This window comes from Desmodus rotundus, chromosome 6 (assembly GCF_022682495.2).
Source record: "Desmodus rotundus isolate HL8 chromosome 6, HLdesRot8A.1, whole genome shotgun sequence".
Taxonomy (NCBI): Eukaryota; Metazoa; Chordata; class Mammalia; order Chiroptera; family Phyllostomidae; genus Desmodus; species Desmodus rotundus.
Window position 1 is genome coordinate 113,407,700 of NC_071392.1, and position 18,409 is coordinate 113,426,108.

General features: G+C 50.1%; 1 protein-coding gene across 1 annotated transcript; it reads left to right on the forward strand.

Moving 5' to 3' along the window:
* Positions 1-7,388: 7,388 nt before the first annotated feature.
* Positions 7,389-18,032, forward strand: E2F1 (E2F transcription factor 1). Its single transcript, XM_024559261.4, has 7 exons — positions 7,389-7,784; positions 13,085-13,175; positions 13,558-13,777; positions 15,114-15,266; positions 16,176-16,290; positions 16,388-16,610; positions 16,715-18,032. The coding sequence occupies exons 1-7, from the start codon at positions 7,530-7,532 to the stop codon at positions 16,960-16,962; spliced, it is 1,305 nt and encodes a 434-aa protein (XP_024415029.3). The 5' UTR covers positions 7,389-7,529; the 3' UTR covers positions 16,963-18,032.
* The last annotated feature ends 377 nt before the right edge of the window (positions 18,033-18,409 follow it).

The window sequence follows — 18,409 nt, forward strand, 5'->3', positions numbered from 1 at the left end:
TTGGTGGGGTGTGTGAATGCCTCACACAAGATGGACAGCCATTTGAACATTTCACCTCAAATGTCATGTGGTGTGCCTGAGTGTGGTATTGTCATGTTACAGAATTACATGCTTAGGATTTTGTAAGAAAAGATTTTTATGTAATAAAAAGGGGGCGTATTTGTGCCAGACCCGGTATATTTTAGCTAGAGCTCTCATAACACAGTGACAGGTAGACTTGGTGATGGTCTTAAAAGAGCTACCATTTCTTCCAGATGATGATGATTTGCCCCATGAGTTGGTTTCTTATTTTGAAAGACACTACATTGGAGGGAGAAAGAGAAGCCAAGGGCCCTCTTTGAGGCAGCGGAATCGAATCCACATTTCCTGTGGAACGAAGACAAGTGCTTAGGTACAATCCGGGAAATAAAATCAGTTATTTGCACAGTATTGTGGTGAATCTACACACGTTTTAAATTTTGTTACTCATTTTTTTCATGTTTATTATGTCCTTTTAAAAAATATTTTTATTCTCATTATGGCCTTTTTAATGTCCCTCTATTTGTTGTGATTTTATCTTTTTTATGGCAAAATTGCGTTATGGTCAATGAGTTATACAATGAAAATGTTTGCTGCAGAAATGCTTGCCACAAATATGCGACAGTGAAAGCATCTATAACTCTTTACTGTATAGGATCTGCAAAGTGCACAAGGCTGGAGGAGGGAGCAAGCTGAAAGCATAGAGGGCCTGGCAGGAGGCTTGAGGGCTGGGGCAGAGTGCATGGTGGGGCTCGTTGGAGCATTAGAGATAGAGTCCCAGAGGCCAGGGGGCTCATCAGGCAGGCTTTGTGGGCCAGATTAAACGGTTGGGTTTTCTTCTAAGTGTGCGGGGCAGCCTTTGGCAGGTTTAAGCAGGGAAATGATGTGATGTGATTTACATTTTAGAAAGACCCTTCCGACTACTTGAGGAGTGTAGGGGCCAGGCTGGCAGCAAGGCTGTATTGAGGAAGCCACAGAGTGGTCCAGGTGAGAGACTATGACAGCCTGGACCGCAGTGGGGCCATGAGATGGAGAAAAGTGGGCAGATGTGGGGTATAATTTGGAGACATTCAGCAGCCCAGAGCTATGGGGATAAGGGAAAAGGGTGTAGCAAATTACCCTCCTGTTTCCCCTGCTTAGGCCTTGCCCCACCCCCAACCTTGTTCCCGCCTTGCTTCCTCAGCCCCCTATAGCCCTCCATGGCCCCTGTGGGGCCTGCCACCCGTCCACCAGGCCCCTGGCATTGAGGCTTCCCAGCTGGCCCTGATTGTTGTCACTCCCCAGGGAGTCATGGGAACATACTCTCTCTACCCCTTCAACCCCCCTCTTCCCAGAGAAGGCCAGGCCCTAACAATGCCCCCTTAGCCAGCCAGTGGCCTGGACACAAGGCCCCTGTTTCGGTTCATTGCCAGCTCCAGGAGGCCTGCTGGGTTTCCTGGCCTGTTTGGCATATATATAACTCTGGCTTCTAGCGGGGATTTTTTTGTTGTTGTTTTTTAAAAAAAATCTCTGCCTCCTCCTCTCTGAATCTTAATATATTATAAAAAGCATTTCTCTTCCCATCCTGACCCCTCCCTACTCCCCTTCCTGGCTGCATTTGCCATGGGCCTGTCAACCCAGGGACCAAATGCAGGTCAGCAGGTGTCAGTGAGAAAATGAGCAAAAGAAAGAAAAGCTATTCGCTCCACCATGGCCAACCTTGAACGTGCTGGGGATGCTGCAGATCATGAGAATAATCTGAGGGCCTACGACATGCATGGCAGGCACTGTGCCTGGCACTTTTTGACAGCATATCTCATTAATTCTGAGACACCATCAAAGATGAGGTACAACATTATTTTGAGCCCCTAAGAAAGAAAAGAGCTACTGAGCTGAAATGGACATGCCAGTGATTGTATGATGTACCTCAATTTCAGAGATGTTAAAATATGAAAAGAAAAAAGTCTTAGAATCAATGGAATATGGGATTGTCTTTTGCCCTTCAGTGTATTTTGTGCCTTGTCTCTGAGTTTGGGAGGCAGTGCAGGATTGCTTCAGAACTCTCCTATTCTGCAGCCTGATAAGAACAGTTTTTCTTGTCTCTTTTGGAAAAATCAAGACGTGCAGGCTAGTTCCTTCAGTATTTTGTCTTTCATTCTTAGTAACAGCTGACATTTATGTGGCAGGTACTGCCCTAAACACTTTAATGACTAATTTAATGTCCCAACAACCCAACCAAATAGACACTACCATCATTATCATCCGCATTTTATAGATGAAAAAGCAGAGCCCCTCTGCTCTAAGGGCCCCCTACCAACTTACTGCACCCCTGGTCAGGGTAGGCATAGCTACTACGTCCGTCCCCACCCCCCGGGAAATAAAACCCCTCCTCACACGTTGAGGTGATGTAAAGAAAGGAAGTGGCACTGGGCAGGCCTTGGAGAGGAGAGAGGTCGCAGAGCACGAACTCAGGGAGTAAAGGGGGTTGGGGAAATGTAGGCTTGCTTTTGGACCTAAGGCCTGTATGCTTACATTGGACCTTAGACGCTCTGCCCCACACCCCACTGAACATGAAGACCGAACTAATGGCCAGGGATTTGGCCAAGGCCACAGAGCCCGGCAGCTGTTGGCTGGCACTAAGCCCCATGTCTTCTGTTTCACCATGAATGGCCACATTTCTTACTCTTCCATGCCCACATCTCTTTAGTTACCTGCAAAGCAGAGGAGCAGTGCTGGTGCCGGTGGTTCCTTGACAGTAATATTATCATTAATAGTAGTTAACATTTACTGGGTGTTTACTTTGTGCCAGGCACAGGCATCAGGGGTTGCAAATTCAGGTACCTGGAATGACAAGTAAGGTTACTGAGTGAGGCAAGCCAGGCAGGGACTATGGTGGCCTAGAGGGTCAAGGCTCTGGCTAACAGGGACAGCAACTCCTTGGCTCCAGGACAGCCTGGCAAATATTGCCAGTTACTACTGTTATCTTTTTAATGGGACATTTGCAGAGTATCCTAGTTCTCTCTGTTTTTTAAAGATTTTATTTATTTAGTTTTAGAGAGAGGGGAAAGAGAGGGAGAGGGAGAGGGAGAGAGAGAGAGAGAGAGAGAGAGAGAGAGAAAAAAAAACATCGATGTGTGCTTGCCTCTCACACTCCCCAACTGGAGACCCGGCCCACAACCCAGGCATGTGCCCTGACTGGGAATCAAACCTGCAACCATTTGGTTCACAGGCTGGCACTCAATCCACTAAGCCACACTAGCCAGGGTAATTACTGTTTTTTAAAAATTATTTTTTACTTTTTTCATCACCATTTATCCCCCCATACCTTCTTCCTCCTCCACCCACCCTCCTGCATAGGTATCACTGTTTTAAAGGTAAGCCAGATAATTTGAATTTTCACATAGCATTTCCTAATTTTTAAAAATTAAACTAATTCATAATTCAGAAAAAGTATTCTGTAGGCAAGTTATATCACACCTGTTGACCGCTTTGCAAACTCTGCTTGTCATTTTCTCATTTAACTTTGACACCCATCCTGTAAAGGACCCTTTGCCCCTTGTTCTACTGATGGAGCAAGCAAAGCTCTTCAAGAGCGTAAATCACTTACTCGAGGTCATCTAGTTAGGGTCTGTATGACTCCCAAGGTTTGATCCTGTGATAGGTGGCCTCTTGGATAGGTAAGGGGTCTGTGTTAGACACAGCCAGACTGGCACTGTGACAGAACATGTCTAGGGACTGTAAACTGTCAGTCACAGAGAACTCGTGTAGCGACGAGGGATCATTCATTCAAGACTGATGTGATGTTGCAGACATACAACTCCCCACCTCCGTCTGCCAGAACTCAACAACGGATGCCTCTGTGCCTTTAATAAAATTAAGTCACCATAGCCCTGGCTGGGTAGTTCTGTTGGTTAGAGTGTCGTCCTGATATGCCAAGGTTGTAGGTTTGATCCCTGGCCAGGGCACATGCAAGAAGCCACCAGTGAGTGAGTGAATAAGTGGAACAGCAAATAGATGTCTCTATCTCTCTAAAATCAATTTTAAAAAATTAAGTCATTGTATGTTTAAGGGAGGTGGTATATGTGAAATAAATAGCTTTGACTTATTTGTGTCTTTTGTGAAACTTCTTAACAAACATTATGCAGGACCATAGAAATCATTCTGACTATCCCACTGGACGATGAGCTCCCAGGTATCAGAAATGGGTCTCTTTTGCTTCCAGTTGTCTCCCCTACAACTAGCACAATGTCTGATGCACAATAGGTGTTCAATAAAATATTTGGGGAATGAATGAGTGAGGCTCAGAGGAAGTGCATTGACATGTCAAGGTCACATAGACCAAGGTTCCTGTTTACATTCACCTGATTTAGAAGCTCATGCTATCACTTCTGCACCATCCTGCCTCTTGGAAAGAAACAAGGGAAAGATGTCTCCAGGTCAAGGATCATAGGTCCAGGAGGTTCTACTTCTTTGGACTCCTGTAGAGTAAGGAGTTGGTGGAAGTGGTGATATGGGTAAGCACCTACTAATTAAGCCATTATCTACCATAATACCTTTTGGAAATCACACATTATAATCCTGACAGCCCTGAGCCTGGCTGTTAAGGTATTTGCAGAGGGTGGCAGGGTATGAAGGATAGGCCCTAGGTTTTCTATTGACTAAGTTCCCATTTCAGTTCTGCTCTGTGACCTTGACCTTTGAGTGCTCCTTTCTGAGCGTCCTTCCTCCTTCACCTTGTGGATAAACAAGCTTCATTAATGGGATTATCAGGTTGAAATGAGATAATCAATGGAAGTGGCTGCCCAGTAATTATGGATTTTTGGGGAGCCTACCAGCCTGAGGAGAACTGACATTGAGAACAGCCTCATCAGGATCAGCCAGGCTTAGGGCCAAGGGGCCCCATCTATCAGGCCTTTGGTGTTTTCAAGTGGGTATTAATAGATACAGAAGGCCCTTATCTCTTCCTTGCTTTTACACTGGGAATTCTGATCTTCACTACCTCCTGCTGAGCAGAAGGATTGTGGGAAGGAGTGCACCTGCTTCTACACGGGAGAGTGTGTACTTGAATACTTTGGGGAAGGTAGGGCTTTGGAAAACCCCTGGCTTTCGCCTACCAAGCCTAAATAATAGACTTTTCACCTGCTAGGTACGCTTATGTCCTTTGGGTCTCAGTTTCTTCATCATAAAATGGGCCAGTAATAACTATGTCTTCCCTTTCCAGCAACTAGTACAGTGCTTGGCACATGACAGCTGATCAATACATTTGTTGAATGATTATTGGGCATAAGTGGGCTTTATAAAGCAAATATTACTGTTACTGAGATGCTTTGGGAAGATGTGAAGGAAGGAAACTCATCTGGGATGGGAATGTTGCTGGGTTCTCTTACCCTCTGTCGGGTTCTAGCTTGGTTTTTTTGAATAAGATTCTAGTAGTGACTTCTCTATCTGGGGAGAAAAAGGAGGGCAGGCTGACCCCATAGCTGGGAATCCGGTGTAGGACAGATTCTATTAAGGCAGGCTTCACAGGTCTACCCCTAATGGGTCTCAGTTTTCTCATCTTTATAGCCTGTATAGAGGCTACATAGTATCTGTGGTCTTTTCTCATGCTGACACAGTCTAGGATTTGCAATGAATAATTTCACAAACTGCTTAGGAAACTCCTACTGTTTTCCTAAACTGTTTCATAATTTATAAGACCGTTTAAGATCCCTTATGCTTTTTATCCTCATGGCAAACCCGGAAGGGCCAGGGCAATTTGCCCATCTTACAGATGAGAGGTGTCCTCAAAGGGCTGTAATTTGAGACTGCACCACACATTTTGGTTTAACAGGTATACCAATTTGTTCTCAAATGTAATCGTGCATAAAAGCTACCTGGCCGGGGGTGGGGGATTGTTTGTGCAAATGTGGATTCCTGAGAATTTAGAGATTCTAAATTGGCAGGGACTGGGATGGGCCCAAAGTAGACAAGTGCCCAAGTGATTCTGAATCCAGGGGCCTAATGACTGCTGTTGGAGAATCAGGGTCTCCTGTTGCTTTCTAGATAGCCTCCAGCATCAGCCTGTTTCCCTTCATAACTCCTCTCAGCACCTGCTCTGAGCTGTGCTCACACCAGTTGGGAGGAATCTGGTAGGGGAGGCAGATGGAAAAACAGTGTATGGTCAGTGCTGGAACAGAGGCAACAACAGGCAATGGAAGAAGAAACTCTGGAGGGCTCTCTGGAGGAAGTGATGTTTATACTGGGCCTAGAAATTTGATTTTTTAAAAATTCGTCTCTCCCTCCCTTCCTAGGGGATTTGATTCCTGTCTTTTAGTTCAGTTTTTTTTTTTCTTTTCTTTTGTGGGGCATCCCCACCAGATGGCAGGCAAGTTCATAGAAATTATCAAGTCTCACATCTATGCCCTCAGTGCTGGCACCGAGGAAAGGACAATATCGGTCAAATCAGCTGATCTGAGCAATGAAAATGGCTGATGGAGACGTCCTAGGGCCTCTGAATTAGATGCATTTTCATGCTGGGCATCTTCACCTCCTCCCTTTCTGAGACAACTAACATGGAGTTAGTTTAATGGTGTAAATGCCTCATTATATTGTGAACATTTGTTACCTCTCGATTCCTCTCCTCCCTTTTTCACTAGACTAAGCTCCTCAAGGTCTGAACTGAGAATAGGGAACAGAGCAGGCTCTCAGAACATTTGTTGAATGAATGATTCAATGAATGAGTTCAATCAGCTGTGCATTGGCTGTTGAAGATAAAAGGGGGCTTACAGGAAAACCCCAAGTTGTATTGGTACAGACATCCTCCCCATTTCCTGGCAGCCACCTTCTGCTCGGGCTCTGGGTGAGAGGGATAGGGTGGGCGCAGGATTTTAAAGTAAAATCCTGGCACTCGTGGACCAAGGATGGGATATGTGTCTGGGGCTTAGGAGGTGGACTTGAGAACCAAGAAAAGAAGAGGGGCGGTTTTTAGAGATCTGGGCCGAAAGCATTGGGGATACAGGTGTATGTGGGGGTGTCTAGGGATCAAGTAGGGTTTGCAGACGCTGAGATGTACGCACAGGACCTCCAGTTCTTAAGGCCTCCATCTAGAGGAATCAACTGTGTGAGAGGTGTCGAAGCGCGAGCGGGTCACCACACCCCAGCTGGGGGCGCCCCAGCCGGGGGCGGGGATTGCAGACGCGCCTGGCACCGCCTTGACAAAGCCTGCGCGCGCCCCGTTCTGCAATTGGTCGTGCCTCCTCGCACAGCCGCCCCGTTCCGCCTTCTGCGGCCGGTCAGGCACACTGCAGCCAATGGGCGCCATCGCCGTCGCTTCCGTCATTGCCTGGGTAGCCAATGGTGGTAGCTCTTGGCGGCTCGTGGCTCTTTCGCGGCAAAAAGGATTTGGCGCGCAAAAGTGGCCGGGACTTTGCAGGCAGCGGCGGCCGGGGGCGGAGTGGGATCCAGAGTGGGATCGAGCCCTTGCCGCGGTCTGCAGCCATGGGCCCGCGCCGCCGCCGCCGCTTGCCACCCGGGCCGCGTGGGCCGTGAGCGCCATGGCCGTGGCCCCCGCGGGCGGCCCATGCGCGCCAGCGCTGGAGGCCCTGCTCGGGGCCGGCGCGCTGCGGCTGCTTGACTCCTCGCAGATCGTCATCATCTCCACGGCGCAGGAGGCCAGCGCCCCGCCGGCTCCCGCCGGCCCCTCAGTGCCTGCTGCGGGCCCCCGCGACCCCGACCTGCTGCTCTTCGCCACGCCGCAGGCACCCCGGCCCACACCCAGCGCGCCGCGCCCCGCTCTCGGCCGCCCGCCGGTACGGACACCAGGGACACTGGGCCAAGTGTGCTGCCTGGACCCCCGCGAGGACCTTGGCGGGGTGCGGTTTTGGGTCCCGAGGCAGCGGCGGGGATGAGGGGTGGTCTGAGGCGCCAAGACTGGGTTGGGCCTCCGGGCCCCGCCCTGGGGCTTGGGGTGACCTCGGGCCAGTCCCTGTGCTCTGGGCCTCAGCTTCCTCACTGGAGCCGGTCAGACTCAGTAATAATAATGGCCCACGTGTATTCAGCTGGCCGTCTTTACGCCAGCTAAAACTCACAGCCAGGGCTGTGAGCTCGTTGTTGTCACTGTGCCCATCTAAACTGAGGCCCAGACAGGGGAAGTGACTTGCCCTGGGTCACACGGCTGCAAGTGGTGAGACTGGGATTTGAACAGGCCTGCTGGCCTCAGACTAAAACTTATGGCTGGGTAGTGGGCACGGCTGCTTGGGGAGGTGAAGGGGAGCATCTTGGGGCCAGACTGTTGAAGAGCCATTGAGGAAGTCCTCCTTCCTGCCTTGATGCTAGGCTGCCAGGTGCAGGCCTGGGCCTCTGGGGCTCTGGGGACAGGCCTGGCTGGGAGGCCTTCTCTGCAGGGCGGGGTGGCTGGGCCAGCTGCTGATTCCCCTCCTTCTGCCTGTCCCTCCATCTGCTACCCTCCACCCTCCCAGGCTCTGGTTGCCATGGAACCTCATTAATCAGGCAAGCAGACCCCTGGGCCCCTTGGAAGTCCGGGGTGGGCTGGGCCTCTGGGAGGTGGAGAGGAAGGAAGCTCTCAGTGTCAGGAGAGAGTAAACATCCCGAAGAGATGTACTGATAAAATGCTCCCTGAGCATCAAGGCTCAAGATCAGTTCAGTTTGGGGGGCCAAGAAGAGATGGCTGAATTACATGGGAAGAAGGGAGTGGAGGCCTGGAGCTTGGACCTGTGGGCTGCAGGACAGGGCGTGGAGACCAGTTTGACTGGTGCAGCCTGTGGGTGAAGGTGGGGCACAGACTGGCAGCCAGGGACTACTTGCCAGGCAGAATAGGGTCTCAGCAGGGGGCTTGGATCAAGTGGGAGGGATGAGGCAGGGCCCAAGGCAAGGAAGGAGGTGGAAGCTGCTCAACTGCTGGTAGAGGCCTAGGTGACAGCTGGTTCCTGAGGCATCCCCTGACCCCCTTGGCCCTGTGCCCAGTGTTGCTTTCCTTTCTGGAATCACCGAGATGCTAATAACAATAGTAGCACCATTGTTTTGAGACATTTTCATTTGTTAAGCTCTATGCCAAGCACCGTAGCCAATCAATTTGTTTCACCCCCTCAACAACTTTCCCCTTTTACAGATAGGGAAACTGAGGCTGAGAGATGTTAGAACCTTCCCTAGTCATTCAGCTAGTGAGTGGTGGAACCAGTCCAAATTTCCTGAGTGGTTACGCCAACCATTGAGTGCTTTGCCTCCTGGAGATGTTAATAGAGATTGAAGGAAGCCCAGGGGCCCTTCCTCCTAATAAGTGATGGTTTGGGGGGCCGGGCAGGGGGCAGGTGTATCAGGAGTGGGTCCTCTGGCTTGTCTCCTATAAACCCCAGTGGCCTGTGCCAGCTGGTACCAGCTTGGGGCCTAGAAAATAACTTCCCCATTCGGCCGACTTGACAAATATTCAGCAGGCTCAGGGCTATGGGTTCTGCCCTCAGGGAACTGAATTCCAGGCAAAGGGACTGGGCCAACGAAACATGCCGTCTGGTCCACTCCTGGTGGTGCCCAAGGCAGCCTCAGTGGGCCTAAGCATTCCACTCATTAAGCAGTTGTTGAGTTAGTGAGGCCTCTGCCCTCACAGTAGTTTGGTCCAGTAGGCATTTTCTGGTGGTGGGCAGGGGTGGGGGCTGGCAGTGGGCCCAGATTTTGCCCACCAACACTCCTCAACTCATATTTGTGGGTAGCCACTGGCCATATGAGCTGTGGCCTCCACTGACCCATGACATTGGTGTTTTGGCGGGGGGGATAATTCTTGAAATAAGCTATAGGCTCAGCTTCTGCATTAGTGAGCATTCCTTGGGTGCCTCCTGCATACAAGGCTCTGCAGTTCAGCTATTTCTCCTGGCCCCTCTCGTCTCCCTCAAGCTGGAACCGTGGCTTTAAGGAAACTAACTAAATATAATACACATTAACTATAGAAAAAGATGTAAGAGACTAAAAAGTTGAAGGGACAGGATCCCAACTCCATTTTTCCTTCTGTTATCTTTTCTTAAGCCTATATTTTTAGGTGGTTATAACAGTTTTTCTAAAATTTAAAAAATTGTCGTTTTCCTTTATTTCCATGATCAAACAGTGCACTATCCACACTTTACCAATAAGGTAACAATCCCCCATGACCCTCCCTCTGTACATAGGTTACCCCTTTAATGCATTCTGTAATAATAGAAACTGGGAAAAAATAATAATAATAGAAACTGAACCAGAGAAAAAAAGTTTTCATGGGTTTTTTTAAATCCAAAAAGGGATTATATACAGGCATTGCCCTAAAACAGTGTTTTTCTTGTCAGTGTCTGAGAGGATTCTGAGGTCGACCTACCTCAGTGGCTCATAGCTGTGGCATTCTAGGGTCTGGGGGAACCGCGGTTTCTGTAGCCTCCTCCCAGGGATGGGTGTTTGAACCCTCAGGTTTTTTCGCCAGCATTCTGTGCCTTTTGGGGCCCCTGTGCCAGGATCCCTAGACAGTGTTGGCAGCAATGGGCATCCATCTGCTCGAGCCCTTGTTGTATGGCATTGACCTGCCTTCAGGGTGGGCAAGGGCCTGGGGAGCAGGGAGAAGGCAAGGGGTGCACTTGTCAGGAGCCTGCTAGGGTTCAGGCCGTAGGGGAAGGGCTAGAGAGGGGGAACATTCTGGTTGGCTTTTAGGGGCCTGGCTTCTGGGCTAGGTTCTAGGGAGGCAGGACCCGTGGTGGATATTAATGTGGGCTCTGTGCCAGCCCATTAAGGTTCAAACCCTGCCTCTACCTCACACTGTCGCGTGGCCTCTGAGGTGCAGGCTTCTCGTGAAGTGGAGGTCTTGATGGCAGCTGCTGCAAGGTCTGGTGGGAGGGTGTGATAGTGAACGCAGCTGGAGCAGTTACTGGGTTGGCCAAAACGTCTGTTACGGTCTTTTCCATAAAATAAGACACATTTTTCATTTTCACAAATAAATTTCTTGATTTGGATATTTTGAGTATGTCAGCTATCTTCTGTGTGGTATAACGTTGATTGTTCTCAATTAATGTCTCAATTTGATCGCTATCAACTTCAACTGGTCTCCCCGACCATGGAGCATCGTCCAGGGAGAAATCTGTGACATGAAACTTCGCAAACCACTTTTGACACATTCGAGCCGTCACAGCACCTTTTCCATGCACTGCACATGTCTTATTTTTGCGTTTCAGTTGTGTTTTTACCTTTCTTGAAATAGTGAGGCATAATATGCTGAAAATGGTGCGTATTTTCCTCTAGTTTCAATATTAAAATGGCCACACAAAAATTCACCAATTTTGATAAGGTTTTGCTAATGCACGCTGATATGACAGCTGTCACAATGCAGTCTGACAAAATTGTTTCACATGACGTTAAAAACAACTAATCGCTCCTAGAGCTATGATATGGAAAAAACCAAACGAACGTTCTGATCAACCCAGTACTCAGCGGTGTTCAGTGCGCAGGAAGCACCCAGCACGTGTTGCCTCTTCTGCCCCTGGGCCACCTGAGGGAATCCATGAATGGGTATGTGACAGGGAGTACCTGGGTCCGTCAGCGTGTGGGGAGGTTCATTCAGCAAACATTTATTGATGCCCAGGCCCTGTGTACAGAGATGATTTAGACCCAGTGCCCGCCTCTGAGGGGCTCCCTGGCTTCTTGGTGAGACAAATACACACTTGCAGAAATTTGTAGCGAGAGGCAATATGGGAAAAGGTTGGGTTCAAGGCAGTTCAGAGGCATGGGAGGCACAGTCTTTACTGAAGGGTCAGACTGACTTAGTAAGGTGCCCGCCCACCGGAATGAAAGAAGTAGGTGTGAAGGGGAGGAAGGAGGGAGTCGGCAATCTGGGAGGGAACCAGCATGGGCGAAGGCTTGTGAAGAGACGTGTCTCAGCAGACGTTCATTCGACGTGACAGGTGAGGATACTAAGGTAGAGGGGGACAGATGGAGGTGGGGAGACCAGTGGGAAGATACCTGAAAGGTCCACATGGGAGGTGGTAGCGGCTCTGGTGATGGGATTTCTTGGCAAGTAGATGTGACGAGGTCAGCGGCAGGGCTACATGAGGTTCTACTTGGGAAGCCCTGTGGGGGTGGGGGGCGCGTCAGGTTTTGGATGTGTTTGAGACACCTGTGAGACTGGCAGGGCGATCTCCATCCTTGTGTGGGTGTAACTAAATCAGGGACACCTGGCTCTGCCACTTCCTGGCTGTATGACCTTGGTTGCTTCTGTAAAATGGTGCCAAAAACTATACTGTCAGGGATCATTTCTATAGTTCGTAAAATGGGCTGTTATTGTGCTGCTAGTCCGTAAGGTGGAACAGACTACTCCATGCAAAGCACATGGTGAGCACTAGCTGGTGCCATGTTCTCGGAAACCAGAGAGCTGGTGATTTGCCCTAGGGCCCTGTATCCGAATGGCTTAAAACAGACATCACATCGTTTCTGTGGGTCAGGAGTTCCGGGGAGAGTTAGCTGGGTGCTTCTTGCTCAGGGTGTCTGCTGAGGTTGCAGCGAAAGTGTTGGACTTGGCTGCTGTCGTCAGAAGGCGGGACTAGGGTGGGAGGCTTGGTTTCTCAGCTCACCCGTGTTGTTTGGGAAGAGGCCTCGGTTCCTTGGCACTTGGTCCTGCCCTTAGGGCTGCTCGAGGACCTGCATGAAATGGCAGCTGGCTCCCCACAGAGTGAGTGATCCAAAATAGCAAGGAGGAAGCTCCAGTGGGTCTCTGATCCAGTCTCAGAGGAGACAGTGTGTCACTTCTGTCGTGCTCAGTTCATTAGAAGCAAGTTACCAGATCTGGCCCATATTTAAGGGGAAGGCTCCATCTTTTGAAAGGAGAAGTGTCAGAAAACTTACAGACATAGTTTAAAACCACTGCATGCCCCCGGGTAGGTAGTGGTAGGGCTATGACTTAAATGTGTCTTCTGCCTTCCAGTTGAGTGGCCTGTCCTGTGTGATAGGGTTGTGTCCCCTAGCATCTCCCCTCACACACATAGGCATCTTAGTAGAGAAACTGAGGCAGGGTGGCCCAGGAGCCTCAGCTAGGTCTCTTGTGGCCTCACTCTTGGTTGCTGGGTATCCTCCCATTGGTTTTTTACCACAGGTGAAGCGGAGGCTGGACCTGGAAACTGACCATCAGTACCTGGCGGAGAGCAGTGGGCCAACCCGGGGAAGAGGCCGCCATCCAGGAAAAGGTACCCACAGAGCTCAGGCGAGAGCAGGCCTCCTGACTGGGCCCAGGTTGGGGATGTGGACAGACAAACATGCTTCCAAACTAAGCTCTGGTCTGTCAGGCCTGGGCCTGAGCCAGGCCTCTAGGGGCCCCAAAGGGCAGCTGGAGTGGCTGCCTGGCATGGCTTCCCCAGGCCCCAGGGGTGGGGAGTTCCCCGGCCGGAAGAGGAATGCTGTGGTTGGCAGGCAGCAGCCACAGGGCCTCCCTGCTTGGCCTCACCAAAGGAAGGAGCCATCTGCCTACCCCACCCCCATCCTCCTGCCCTGCATTGCCAGGGAGGCTAGCTAACGGGAGGGAGGTAGGGGTGGTGCTGAGGGACCCTGCCCTACCTTTCCCCTCCCCAGGTGTGAAGTCTCCAGGGGAGAAGTCACGCTATGAGACATCTCTGAATCTGACCACCAAACGCTTCCTGGAGCTGCTGAGCCACTCGGCTGATGGCGTTGTCGACCTGAACTGGGCAGCTGAGGTGCTGAAGGTGCAGAAACGGCGCATCTACGACATCACCAATGTCCTTGAGGGCATCCACCTCATTACCAAGAAGTCTAAGAACCATATCCAATGGCTGTAGGTACCCGCCAAACAGGAGGGCGGGCAGAGGCCTGGGCCAAGTCAACCTGGAGGAGCTGACAGCAAGACCTTCATCTTATATGTGGGGAAACCGAGGCTTAGAGAGGGAGGTGTCTTTCCTGAGGTGACAGATGCAGGAGAGTACACGAATCTTGTATATCGAGCTCAGTGCAGCTTTGCATATTTCTTCACCTGGGTACCCACCGTCCAGATCAGGACAAAGAGCGTTCTCACACCCCAGAAAGTTTCCTTGTGCCCTTCCCAGTTGTTGCCCACCAATCATACCACAGGTGGCCACTGTTCTGGCTTCTATAGGTGTTTTATTCTTGTTAATTCTTGTGTTATTTTTTCCTTCTCACCTCTTTCCCTGGTCTTCCTACATTCCTCTCCTTGACACGTCTACCTTTTCTTTTTTAATTAGTTTGCATCCCAAATTATTTTGTATTAGTTTCACTTATACAGCATAGTGATTAGACAATCATACTTTATAGTGATGCCCCAATATTTCCAGTACTCAACTGGCACCATACACAGTGATTACAATATTATTAACTATATTCCTTATGCTGTACTTTACATCCCCGTTACTATTTTGTTACTACTGGTTTGTACTTCTCAATTCCTTCACCTTTTCCACCCAGTTCCCCAATCCCCTTCCCCTCTGGCAGCCATCAGTCTGTTCTCTGTACCTATGAGTCTGCTTCTGTTTTGTTTATATTGTTTAGATTCCATACAGTATACGTGAAATCTTATGGTCCAGATTATGGTCTTTCTCTTACTGACTTATTTCACTTAGCACACTACCCTCTAAGTCCATCCATGCTGTCGCGAATGGTAAGATTTCATTCTTTTTTTGTGGCTGAGTAATTATTCCGTTTCATATGTGTGCACCACAGCTTTTTTATCCACTTATCTATTGATGGACACTTGGGCTGCTTCCATATCTTGGCGATTGTAAATAATGCTGCAGTGAACATAGGGGTGTGTATATTCTTTCAAATTAGTGTTTTGGGATTTCTTCGGATATATACCCAGAAGTGGAATCACTGGGTTATAAACCTTTTCAGTGTTTGATAGATCATTGCATACTGCATCTTGTTTTTTCTTTGTACTGGACAGCAGCTTGAAGTATCTATACAGCTAATGCACTGTCGTCCGTTAATACAGCTGTGTAATATTTCATGGCATGTCTGCGCCGTCACTTACTTATCCAGCCTCATCTAGGGGACAGGTGGATGTTCACAGAAATCCAGGTCTGATTTTTAAACCCATGCCAGTCAGTCTGGGTGCAGAGGGTCCAGGAGCCGTTAACCCTCCCTGTGTGTCCCCACAGAGGCAGCCATGCAGCGGTGGGGATCAGTGGGCGGCTTGAAGGACTGACCCAGGACCTCCAGCAACTGCAGGAGAATGAGCGGCAGTTGGACCACCTGATCCATGTGTGTACCACTCAACTTCGGCTGCTCTCCGAGGATGCCGACAGCCAACGATATCCTTGGCTTATGTGGAGGGCAGGCCTGGCGGGCTGGGCCCAACTCAAGTGAGACTGGAGAGGCCACCCCGGGCCTGGGTTCAGGAGGGGCCTCTGGCTCTACGTGCAAGTCCTGGCTCAGCATTCACTCACTGCCACTGAGCAAGTTCCATAACCTCTCTGAGTCTCAGCTTTATTTGTAAATTACAAGGAGGGGAAAAAAACCAACTCCAAAATTGCTAAATTAAAACAAGAAAGGCTAGTACCAACAATAACAAACATTTAGTGCAGAGATTCAGTATGTGGTGGTAGCTTCAGAGTTAGAGACACAAGTTTTTATCATTCACAAAAATAGAAACTTTATTTTTAAATAAGCTTTATTTTTCTTTTAAGTGAATACTCAAATTATATTTTTAAGTTTTTTTAAAGATATTATTTATTTTTAAGAGAGGGGAGAGAGGAAGAGAAATGTTGATGTAAAGATGTAGAGAGACATTGCCTGGTCGCTTCCCGTACACCCCCAACCAGGGACCTGGCCCATAGTCAACGCATGTGCCCTGACTGGGAATTGAACCAGCGACCTTCTGGTTCACAGGCTGATGCTCAGTCCACTGAATCACAGCAGCCAGGGCTGTTTATAAATTTTGGACAATCACTCATTGACACCAAGATCATGGGTCAGAATAAATTCTCATCACCAGGTCTTATTGCAGGCAGCTATCATTACCTTGAGATTAGATGGACAGAGTAGACTCATTACAGAAGTGGAAATTGAGGTTCAGGGGCATGAGATTGGCTTGAGCACCAACTATGTACCAGGTGAAAGATGGAGAGGACAGGAGTAACTTAAGCAAGTGATGGCTCTGCCTTAGCTAAGTGGGTGGCTTCCTAGAAATCAAAGGTCTTATGGCTCTTGACTCCACCAACCCTGGCCTATGTGACTTGCCAGGACCTTCGTAGCATTGCAGACCCTGCAGAGCAGATGGTTATGGTAATCAAGGCCCCTCCCGAGACCCAGCTTCAAGCCCTGGACTCCTCAGAGGTGAGGTGTGGGACCCTTGGCCCAACCAAGATAGGCGGGGAGAGGGGGGTGGTGGTCAGCAGAGCCTCAGTTTACCCTGCCTGCTGCCTCCACCCAGACCTTTCAGATCTCCCTTAAGAGCAAACAGGGCCCCATCGATGTTTTCCTGTGCCCTGAGGAGAGTGCCGGCGGGATCAGCCCTGGGAAGACCCCGTCCCAGGGGGCAGTTTCTGGGGAGGAAGACAGGACAGCTGATCCTGCCACCACAGTGCCACCATCATCATCTACCCCTTCAACCCCTGACACGGATCCCAGCCAGTCCCTGCTCAGCCTGGAGCAAGGTAGGTGAAGGGTGAGTGGGTGAAAAGTGGGTGGGCGGCATAACAGTCCCTCTGCCCTCCCTGCTGGGGCATCCCCGGCCTGTGATGCTCCCCCATCTCCCCAGAACCTCTGCTTTCCCGGACGGGCGGCCTACGGGCCCCCATGGACGAGGACCACCTGTCCCCACTGGTGGCGGCCGACTCACTCCTGGAGCATGTGCGGGAGGATTTCTCCAACCTCCTCCCTGAAGAGTTCATCAGCCTGTCTCCCCCCCATGGGACCCTCGACTACCACTTTGGCCTTGAGGAGGGTGAGGGCATCAGAGACCTCTTTGACTGTGACTTTGGGGACATTACCCCCCTAGATTTCTGATGGGGCTTACAGAGACCGGGGCCTCCTGAGGTGCCCACCCTGTTTCTGCAGTCCTGGAGCCCCCTGCTCCTGGCCGTCCTCCTAGCCTGATTGGAAATGTTTAACTTATACCCCTTTCCCCCTGTCTCCAGAAGCTTCTAGCTCTGGGGTCTGGCTACTGCTAAGAGGCGGAGCAAGCCAGGAAGGGAAGGATTCTGTTTGGTGTGTATGTGCATTCACCCAGCACCCAACATGTGTATACACAGGGTGAGTGGTGTGTAAGCATGTGTGTGTGCATGAACCGGGGAATGAAGGTGAACACATCTGTGCGTGCACTGAAAACACGCCCCAGTGTGTCCACATGTGTGTGCATGAGTCCATGTTTGCGTGTGGTGGGGGCTCTAACTGCACTTTTGGTCTCCTTGCTCCAGGGGCCCCACAAGGCCCAGGGTGGCCACCTGCCCCCAGAATCCTGCATGCTGACCAGGCCAGGTGGTGAGGCCTTGGCTTGCTGTTTGCAGGACAATGAGAGCACTTCTGTTGTCTTAAAGGTTTTTCTGATCGAAGCTTTAATGGAGCGTTATTTATTTATCAAGGCCTCTTTGGCAAGCCTGGGGCACCAGCAAAGGGTAGGAGGGATGTGGGGCTGGTGTCCTAATTTTCTATACCCCTGAGTGAGCAGGGGTCTCTGAATGGTTCTTTGTCCCACTCTGAAGGAGCTGAGGCCTGAGCGGTTTTATTTATTGGGAAAGTGAGGGAGAGAGACAGACTGACTGACTGACTGACAGCCATGGGTGGACCAAGGGGGTGGCCCTTCCCCAGGGGATCACTGCAGGGCTCCAGCTGCCCACCCGGATGGATGTGAGATGGGAGAGGTGAGTGGGGGACCTTCACTGACAGGGTGGGCAGGAGGGGTGGGTGAGAGACCTTCCCCACGAGCCCAGCCCACAGGGGCCCCTCCTGTGGCATTTGAAGTGCCCCCTCCACTCCACTTCTTGCTCTGCCCCACCCTCCAATCTGCACTTTGATTTGCCTTCCTAACAGTTCTGTTCCCTCCTGCTTTGGTTTTAATAAATGTTTTGATGGTGTTTTGTCTGGATTTTGGGACTGTACTGGGGGCAAATCTGGGGGTGGAAAGGGTCAGGATTGCTGGGGGAAATGCCCATTCTCCTCACCTTCTCCCCGTCTGCTTAGTTTTCTGTCTTTGGAGTCTCACAGCCCCAAGAAGGAAGGCCACCATTTTTGTCCTAATATAAAAACTAATCCAATAAAGTAATATGGGAACTCATCTTTCCCCGGCCCCAAACAGGCTACTCCACAATGTTCCTTCTAGATGTTTCTGAGCATTTGTAAACACTCAACAAATAATTACCACTGGCCAATTGTGTCAGTATCTTTCGGATTCCTCCCATCATGGGACTTCCAGGGTCTGGAGGAGACTCACAAATAAGAAAATCAGGGAGGGCTT

Excerpts from the sequence above, each read along its gene's own strand:
- E2F1 (XM_024559261.4), top strand. The coding sequence starts at position 7,530 with ATGGCCGTGGCCCCCGCGGGCGGCCCATGCGCGCCAGCGCTGGAGGCC. Across the intron at positions 13,176-13,557 it reads AGGCCGCCATCCAGGAAAAG|GTGTGAAGTCTCCAGGGGAG; the intron begins GTACCCACAGAG and ends TCCCCTCCCCAG. Across the intron at positions 16,291-16,387 it reads AAGCCCTGGACTCCTCAGAG|ACCTTTCAGATCTCCCTTAA; the intron begins GTGAGGTGTGGG and ends GCCTCCACCCAG.